The sequence below is a fragment of the Zeus faber genome (assembly GCF_960531495.2).
Source record: "Zeus faber genome assembly, chromosome: 16".
In the NCBI taxonomy this organism is placed as follows: Eukaryota; Metazoa; Chordata; class Actinopteri; order Zeiformes; family Zeidae; genus Zeus; species Zeus faber.
Window position 1 is genome coordinate 796075 of NC_137202.1, and position 10628 is coordinate 806702.

Sequence of the window (10628 nt, forward strand, 5' to 3'; positions counted from 1 at the left end):
ATGCAAAATTCTTGTCTGGGGATTGAACTCCCTGGGGGACACAATCCACGTGTACCTCTGATTCCATTTCCCTGTTTTTATACTGTATTTTATTTATTAGTGCAATGCTGTTGAGCCTGCACCAAAGTTTTTCCACTTCACCGTACTGTATAATGAACTTGAAAATAAAACTCTTTAAACTTGAATCAAATAGACTCCAGCACAGAGTTAAGGTGACCATTTACTGGAAGTGATACGACACCAAGGATGAACTCTGAACGAACCAGGCTAAAAAGAAACTCAATAAATTCAATCTTTTCACCATTTTTCTCCTAACTACAGATTTTGAAATTCCAGACATTTTTATAAAAAGAAAGCAAGACGGTGATCCATCATGCTTTTATTGTTCACTCTTCTCTCAGCATTCTCTCAATATTAGTGAATCTCCCTTTAACACACTGACAGCGAACCAGTTCAGCTGGTTACTGTTTCTCACCCTCTGGGTGTCATGCATGTCTCACAAAAAAAAAAAAAAAAAAAAAACGAAACCGGATGACCTCACCGATAATAACGTTGATATCTTAATTCTCAAGCCAATATATTAATCCCCAATCTTATTGACTTTTGCATTGGTATGCCAGTGCTTTAAGAGACTTACAAAGTGCCAATCTCAACTAATGCAGGGTTAAAGAACAGATACGACTGTGTCTAACACTTTTGTTGGGTGGGGGGGGGGGTCTAATTCAGTTTTCGGGTGAATGTCATTGGCCTTTTGGCAGAGATAAACAGGACTTTGAGGAGAAACTGATCACAGCACAAGTCATGAAAGTCATTGAACTCTCACATAGACTGATGGCACACTGCTTATCAATGGGGAATCTAGATTTTTCCAGTATCAGTGTATAAGGTACTTATGGTTGAGGACTGGTATCAATAGAGAGAGTGATACGATATATACCGATCTTTAACAGACATACTTTAGTCATTTTGTTCAAATTAAAAGGCATTGTCAGACATCCACTACCTAAAATAGCCAAAATTTCTAGGCTTTGCACTTCCATAAGACTTGGCTTCTGTGAGAAATGCCTCATTTTAATCTTAGCAAGCTACATACCAGCATAGGTGGAGATTTTTCAAACCTCAGTTTTCTGCGTATTCGTGTGGACCGGAGAAACAGAGGTTTTGCCAGATGATGACGTCATGACCTTGATTTACAAATGCGCAATTGTTGTTTCACACATTGAGCATGCGCCAGAAACCTACAAACAACGGCGGACTACTGGTCTGTTCACTTACGGGTAGTACTGTAAGGTTTAATGTAGAGTATTTTCCCGTAAATATCCTGTATTATTGGTCACTGCGCATCCCCGCTTCCAGTTACTCCAAACAAAACCAATAATAAGAGTGTATTTTTATTGTAGATGTATTTATTCTGAAACAAAAACATACACTGTGCGAAACAGGGTGCTTGAAATGCCAATGCTGTGCTGTGTTGTTGTTTTCGCCGATCAAGAAGAAGCCCATCAATGTGCATGTTCCCAATGTTCTTGATTGTGGTGTTTGACAAAGTTTTATCACCCCCCTACTGGCCTTGCATGCTTGTCAGCATTTTTAATTGTTTTTGCGATCTTATGTGGACAGAGATGTTTTCAAAAACACCGTTGGTGTGAACAGGAATTTTTTGAAGACAGAGGGGGAAAATAATATGTTTTAAAAAATACCCGTATACGGGCCTTCGTCTTGAGTTCACTCAGCAAGCATAGATGGAATAAGTAACATGCCACAGAGTACAATAAACAGTTTTTTGTCTTCTTGTCTGAACCCCCCTCTTTTAGCTAAACGTACTTACAATATTACTAAAATAAGTCCTGGAAATAACTATTTGTTATGCAACAACATGACTCATCAGTTCAATGGGACACACCTGCGCTCACTTCCTGAGACTGTGAAATGCAGGTTTGGTTTGGTCAGCCCCGTGAATAAGTACTGATCTAACCATCTCTACTTCTCGTGTTCATCTAAAGATAGGGCTGGAGTTTACAGCTTGGGTCAATGTTTCATTACATCTTGGTGGGGGATACAAGAACACAGCCAGCGTTATGATTAAGGCAGAGCTAAAAGTGGAGGAAAAATAGCTCAATGCTTCACTAATATTCAACCCGACACCCTGATCCTCTGGCCATAGTGCGTAACATGAAACACCTCACCAAGGTCACCTTATGTAACCTCAACACCAATGTACTTTGGACATGTGAAGCCTCAAAACATCCCTATAACTGTACAGCTGCAGTTTTGATGATTAATTATGTAGTCAACATTGATTTGGTGCACTTTAAATACAAGAGGTTTTCCTTTGGGTTTATGGTAGAGAGTCTTAAACAGACACGGCCATCTAAAGGATGCCATGCTAAGGCACAAATTCCCTGTCCATCGCCACTTTAATCCAATTGGCCCTGGCATTGGCCCAACATGACTTGAGATATAGGAGGTGAGGAGTGTTGGCCATGCATTCCTAACCTTAATCCACACACTGCCCACTTGTTAAGACATTTTTTTTTCCAAATCATGACCACTCTGGGTTCAAAAGACTAATATGTTTGTAAGACAGTAGTAGGGCTGCCCCCTGAAAGCAGACCAGTTGAATTATCAGTCAGAAACCCGTCAACTGAGATTCTTCAAGTCAAGCGGTCATTTTTTTTGTCAGTCTGTGTGCATTAAAATAACAGGATCAAACAGATTAAAAAAAAACTTACAAAATGCACAGGGATAATATTTCAACAAGGAACTATAAATAAGGGGAATCATAAATATATTTTTCTATGCGTGAATCGTCCGCGTCAAACACGGCTCTCCGTGCGGCCGGATCGCAGAGAGCTGTGCACCATTCCTCCATATAAAACAACAACAAAAAAAGAGTGTGGGGACGGGGTACAGAGGAAGGGGGCATTACTCGTAGGGATGGGTATCGTTAAAATTTTAAAAGTACTACTACTCTTACCGATACAGCTTATCCATCCAGTACTTTAACGGTACTCTTATCGGTTCTTCTTTTATTTTTTTAATACAAAAACCAAAACAAATTATGAATCACTCACTCTGAGTGACAGTCCTCGTGCGTGTGTGAGAGCCAGACAGAGGGAGCTGGTGGCACACCCATGCAAATCTCTATTATTGCATATTGTGGAAAATGTCACGATATATTGGCCCAAGCCTAGCCAGCATTGACAAATTAAACTTTTCCCATAGTCAGTGGTACAGACAGACAAGCTGAAAAATCCCTAAAACACAAACGTTCTTAGACAAAGTTTCTATGAAGGTAGACTGGCCACTGTAGAAATACACTTGTTAAAATCCTCATCTGTAAACTCCATCTTGCCACTCGCGAAGGAGTTTTTCTTCTGTACAATACCCCTGCAACAGTCTGGAAAGGGAGCAGGCTTAAAACTTAAAATCTTGAATCTCAAAGTTTCTGGCTCAAACTCGGAGGGGCTTTCCCCCAGCTCGTCGCTCCACCCCCTGCAGCCGGATGAAGTCGAGCTTTGTTTGAAATGCATTACAGCCAGTGACCGTACCATTACTTCCATTTGTCATTATTATGTTTATTCTTCCTGTTTTTTATAGAATGTTGTACTGGTCGTACAACACGCAGGTACGTTCTACATCCTCCATTTGGATCACCTGCCTAACATGTTGGAAACCCTAATCCAAGAATGACACAGGGGCCAAGGCCATTCCCTTGACAGTACAAAATATCTGACTAAAATCATGGAGGTTCAGGTTAGTTACTATATGTCTAATGATTAAAGCTTAAATACTTTCATGTTTCTCATGAATGTGTAAATCCATAAGATTGTCTGTGTTGGATGGATAACATTGCAAGTCCCAGAGATCCTTGGGTACAGTCTAGTACAGTCTAGTCCTGCTAGACAGCTCTCCGAATGAGCACCCAGAGACAAAGCCTGGACTTATATAACATTGGTTCATGATGTCACAAAGTGCACTGTTCCACAAACCAACTTCCGTTAAATTTGCAAAATTTTTTCACTAATTCCTGCTACAAATCTAGATCGATGTGGACAAAACTTTCACCACAAGATGTCTGAAACACCCTGGTTCCAATGAAACCTCAATCATGTCCGTGGGTTTGGTGATTGTCGTTTTCCAGACACATTTAGCCCTTAAAGTGCCAAGAAGATTAATAATAATAAATATAGCGGCCGGCAGCAATACACTGGGTCCATTATGGACACCAAATACAAATTTTCGAGTTCCAATGGAACGCAGCATCAGTTTGTGCGGTCGCTCATCTTAACATTAGCATTAAGTCTAAAACCAGATACAATTTTCCAAGTTTCCATTGAACGCAGCATCGGCTGACGTAATGACTCGGTGACGCAAGTTTTCAGAGTCCTGGTGACACGCAGAATTACTAATACAAGCTGACACACTTGTTGCGTGTTATGACTTTATCCTAGAAATTGCATGGCACTGCTTAGATGCAAACAGAATGCATTTATATTTACACAAAGGGCAAAGGAATAAAATATCAAACAAAACGCCCTGCCAACGTCAAGCAGGTAAGACAATACACACAGACATGCTCACATACACACACCCGCAGTTTGTGACCACTACAGAACAATGGTGCGAAACCACAACCTGCACATATATAAAAAACTGGATGATGATGTCACAAAGCATCTTACTCTACAAACTCATCTCGCTCCACCATCCGACCAGAAGTTTTGGAACCTTGGCGTGTGGGCGATGCACAAACGTTCGGCTATTTCCGGTCAAATTTAATCGGTTTTTCACTAATTCCTGCTCCGTATGTGGTAATGTCTGTAACGTCCCGGTTCTAAGGAGACATCAACCGTGTTCGAAGCTCCAGTGGTTGTCCTGTTCCAGACACCTTTGCCCGAATAGTGCCAAGGAGAATAATAATAAAAATCCGACCTATAACAATAAGGTGCGGGTGGACCCCTAAAAATCCGAGCAAAAACAACAGAGGTCCAGCCGGGTGGGGGTTGTTTGTTTATTCAAAGTCAAAATAAAGTGGCAATCTTAGGGATTAACACTTTAAGAGCTCCAATAAAGAGCGTGGGGGCAGGTGCGGAACTACACGCTGAGTGAGTGTTGCTGATCTGGCGCAATTGTTACCTGTTCCCAGAAGGGTTCTGACGGGAAACAGATCAGCACTTTAAACAGTTAAGACTGAAGAAATATAGAGTGGAAGAAAATTCCTACAGTATATACATACACACCCACACAAATGTTTTTTTAATACATGATTGACATTTAAACTTAAATTTCCTGTTTGTGAACACACACTCACCTTGGGCAGGTCTCGGAGTTGGTTGGCATCCAGGAGAAGTTCCTCCAAACTCCGGGCATAGCGGTAGATCTCGTCGGGCACAAATAGCAGCGAGCAGTGGCGCTTATCGACCACCTCCACATGACGGCTGCACCGCCACAAGGGGATGCAGTGGAACATCACGGGGCGAGGGCACAGGCAGAGCTACCAAAAATATCGTGCCCGTGTGACGAACAAACAGCGAGGATGCAACAGATTGCACGCAGGTCGTGGCGGCAGCAGCCGACGGGATAGTCCACGAGTTAAATAAAAAAATAATAATAATAATAATAATAATTAAATAAATAAAAGCGATTGCGAAGGTCGAGTGACAAACCAGCGAAGCGCGACGCCCCCGAGCGCAAACGAAGGAGAATATCCGTCGTCCCGTCACTTTGGTTCGGTTAGTTGGTTGTTGTTTTTTAGGCACCTGGTTCGTTCTCTTCTGCGATGATTTTAGGTCGTCGCTGCAATGTTTTGTGTCACTTTTAATCCCCCGCCGTCGAGAAAAAAAAATATTAACTACATCTTCTAATAAACGGGGGAAGCGTTTTAGGGTTTTTGTTTTATCCCTTTATCCCAGAGCTAATTTCCTCTCAGTCCAGTTTCTGACCCGGAACATTCACTCCCTCATTCCGATCTACGTCACCGCTGCACAGGCTCCGCCCCTTCTCCCGGTATCCCGCCCCTTCTCCCGGTGTTCCGCCCCTCCTATGGTTCCGCCCCTCCGTGGTTCCTCCCCTCCTATGGTTCCGCCCCTCCTATGGTTCCGCCCCTCCTATGGTTCCGCCCCTCCTATGGTTCGGCCCTCTATTTTATTATGTAAAAAGATGGCGGTCGGCCCATTATTTAATTAACTTTATTTAATTTAAAAAAACGAGTTATGTTGTTTTTTTTATTTTTCTCAAGATTATTAGTCAGAATCAAGTTTAATTCCGCCTAGTACATTTTGTACAAAGAGAGTCACTGACAACAACAGTCAAGCCTTGGAAGGACACTTGGCCAATGAAGTCTGGTCTGGTTTTGTCTTTTTACTTGGACTGTTCTGTCAACTCCTGCTGACACTAAAGTTCAAAGTGTTTTATTTGACAAGTGTACAGTACAACACAAGGTCATTCGGTACAATTAAATTCTTGGGGCATGACAGGCAACAACTGCGTAATAATATAAAATAACAAGGCAACAATAAGGAGGAAATATATATTTTTTGAAATAAAATAAGTGTTGAATCTTAAAAAAAAATAAAAAATAGTAAGAGTCGATGTTACAAATACGGGCAAGAGGTCACAGTGTATGTACATAAATTGAAAATAAGAAAAATAATCTTAAAACGGAAACTAAAATAATTGGAACATTGTAGCAGTTCCAACAGAAATAGGTCAGTCTATTGCACAAGATATGGATATAAATATAAAGTAAAGGCAATGGATATGGATGGATATGTACATGTAGTTGTGGTGATGTACAGTTAATTTGCATAGGTGACTACAGATGTTGCAGGTTGAGAAGCCTGATGGCCTGAGGGTAAAAACTGTTTGTGAGTCTGGTAGTCCATGACTGGATGCTCCATTAACGTTTACCAGACGGCAGCAGCATGAACAGTCCGTAGCCTGGGTGGCTGTAGTCCTTTATGATTTTCCGTGCTTTCCTCAGGCATCGTGTGTGGTAGATGCCTTGCACGGAGGGGAGGTGGCAGCCAATGATGCGCTCCGCTTTCTTCACCACCCTCTGGAGCGCCTTGCGATCAGCAGCAGAGCAGCTACCGTACCAGGTGGTGATGCAGCCAGTGAGAATGCTCTCAATGGTGCATCGGTAGAAGCTGGTGAGAGTCCTGACAGACATATCAAACTTCTTGAGTCTCCTCAGGCAGAATAGACGCTTTTGGGCTGTTTTTATTGCCGCGTCCTATTGCCTGCACCAGGAGAGGTCATCACTGATGGACACACCGAGGAAATAAGCAGGGGAGACTCTCTCCCCTTCAGCTCCGTCGATGTGGATGGGGGCATGCCCCCGTCCCCCCGCTGTTGTTTCCTGTAGTCCACGGTCATCACTTTAGTCTTGCAGACGTTGAGAGAGAGGTTGTTATCCTGGCACCATGTTGCTGACCTCCTCTCTGTAGGAGGACTCATCGTTGTTGGTGATGAGACCTAGGATGGTGGTGTCGTCCGCAAACTTCAGGATGGTGTTGGTGCCGCGCATGGCCACACAGTCATGTGTGAACAGGGCATACAGGAGGGGACTAAGTACGCCGCCCTGCGGGGCTCCAGTGCAGGGCTGGGTCAGAGGAGGAGAGATTTCCCATTCTCACCACCTGGGGTCTGCCCGTCAGGAAGTCCAGGATCCAGTTACAGAGGGAAGTGTTAAGACCCAGGATCCTGAGCTTGGGAACAAGCTTAGCGGGCACAATTGTGTTGAATGCTGAGCTGTAATCTACAAACAGCAAATTGCAAATTGAAGGGGGTCCAGGGTATCAGGAAGGGAGGAGCAGATGTGGGTTCTGACTAGCCGCTCGAAGCACTTCATGATGGTAGAGGTCGTGCTACGAGGCGATAGTCATTCAGGCAGGTGATGGTGTTGTTTCTTTGGTACCGGGACAATGGTTGTCTGTTTGTAGCAGGCGTGGACTGGAGACTGGATCAGGCAAAGGTTGAATATGGAGGTGAATACCTCCGCCAGCTGGTCGGCGCACGCTCTGAGGACATGGCCTGGAATGCCATCAGGCCCTGGAGACTTCCGTGGGTTTACTCTATAAGAGCTTTCCTCACATCAGCCTTAGACAGGAACAGAGTGCAGTCATCCTGGTCCTCCACTAGCCTTGCAGCCGGGATGGTGTTGCTCGCCTCAAACCGTACGTAGAAGGTGTTGAGCTCATCGGGAAGAGAGGCGGCTGGCTGGGCATCGCTCCTGTTTCTCCCTTTGAAGTCTGTGATGGTGCGTGGTCCACACCATATGCGTCTGGGGTCAGAACTGTGATAGTCCGACTCCAGCTTGTCCCTGCAGGCTCTTTTGGCACATCTGATGGCTTTCCAAAGGTCATATCTGGACTTCCTCAAGGCCTCCATGTCCCCAGAGCTATAGGCGGAGGACCGTTCTCTGAGCTTAGCACAGACATCACCATTAACCCAGGGCTTCTGGTTGAGGTAAGTCCTGACCTTGACTCTCGGGACGACGTCATCAATGCACTTGGAGATGTAGGCTGAGATAGTCTGTGTATGCATCAATGTCCCCATCAGCTGCACCACAGAACATCTGCCAGTCCGTGGTTTCGAAACAGTCCTGGAGAGTGGCAGTGGATTCTTCACTCCAGCGTTGGACTGTTCGACAAACCGGTTTTCCTTGCTTTAATCGTTGTCTGTAGGTTGGTAGGAAAAGAATGGAGGTGAAATCCACCTTACCAAAGGCAGGGCAGGGGAGGGGTTTGTAGCTGTCCCGTAGTTGTGAACACTAAATATCGTCCGAAGGCTTGATAGTTTGAAAGAGTCCCATGTCTAGTGCTTACCACAGCTTGATCACTAATACACATACAGTACATACAGTACATACACTGTATATACAGTACACACATACATATAACTACATATATTCATATACATATATATGTGTGTGTATATATACATATATATATATATATATATATATATATACACACACACACATATACACACATATATACACATATACACACATATATATATACACACACATATATATACACACACATATATATATATACACACACACACACACACACACATACACACCCGGGTTGGGGCCTGTGTGGAGTTTGCATGCATATATATATATAAATATATATATACACACACACACACACACACACACACACACACACACACACACACACACACACACACACACACACACACACACACACACACACACACACACACACACACACACACACACACACACACACACACACACGTACATATACAGGCAGAGCGGGTCGTCTAGTAATCGCAAGATTGCCGGTTCGATCCCCAGCTCCTCCTGAGCAAGACCCCCTAACTGCTCCCACGCCGCTATATGGCAGCCTACTGCTGCTAGATCCGTCAGTTCCTCGGATGGTTAAAATGCAAAGAGATCGGACGAGGTCGGCGCAGGGTCATGGGCGTATGTGTCTGTACATATGTGTGTGTGTGTGTATACATATATATATATATATATATATATATATATATATATATATATACACATACACACACACACACACACACACACACACAGTTTCCATCGAAAACGACAGATGACGCTGTTGTCAACTTCAATTTTGTTGTTTTTAAACTATTTCGCAATTCAAGATTAACCATTCGCTGAGGAATGACCGTGATCCTTCCAGGCCTAAATTGACCCAAATCTGAAAATGATTGTATTAAATGTATTTTGCTTATTTGTTTTTTTTGGATTGCCTTCTATTAATGTAAAACACAAAGGTTATTATTATTTACATATTTATATTTATTTATATTAACCTTGCACCAAGTTCATGTTTAAGCTCAAGACCCACCCATTTTGCCAATCTGCTGAATAGCTATTTCTAACAATAATACTAGTTTGGCATGTGAATCACTCTTGCAGCACGTAAAGGATTTTTAACAAAGTGCACACAAACTCCCACAGACACATTCTGCAGCACAGCAGGGATTAGTAATCAGTAATAACATTTTAAAAGATTTTACTGATCCTTTTTAGAGCACAGGAAGATTTGGACCCGAGTTACATCATGTTTTAAATCCTGATGAGCCTGAGCATGATTTTAGATGAAATTACTCCAAGAGATCCATGAAACTGCAACAAGACATATGTACACACACACACACACACACACACACACACACACACACACACACACACACACACACACACACACACACACACACACACACACACACACACACACACACACACACACACACACACACACACACACACACACGGGTTTCACCTTACATAAACCACTTCATAAAACTTTAGTCTAAAGGATTTTTGTTTTTTTAGTCTTTTCCTTGTTCTAAGAATGATTATCTGAGTTTGCAGTGTTTTATGCAACTGGTTTATTGTTAAAATCTTAATTAATGGTCCCCTACTAGGATTTATATCAGACTGCGAGGGGGGGTAATAAGTAACCCGATAAGCTACTGGCTTAATCTCTGCTTGTGTCGATTGTATATTTTGTAAACCTTTTTTATTTTCGACGAAAGAAAAACAATACAGTGGAGCTATATTTAAATTCTAATTTAATTGGCTCAAAACAAAGTGGACAACCTCTACTTTAAGT

General features: G+C 42.8%; 1 protein-coding gene across 1 annotated transcript in view; it reads right to left on the minus strand.

Moving 5' to 3' along the window:
* lrrc1 (leucine rich repeat containing 1) overlaps nt 1–5914 on the minus strand; it is a 40330-nt gene extending 34416 nt beyond the window's left edge. Inside the window, exon 1 of the mRNA XM_080017146.1 lies at nt 5315–5914. Coding sequence (XP_079873272.1) covers nt 5315–5473 — 159 coding nt within the window. The 5' untranslated portion in view covers nt 5474–5914. The remainder of the gene's footprint in view (nt 1–5314) is intronic.
* Between the last annotated feature and the right edge of the window lie 4714 nt (nt 5915–10628).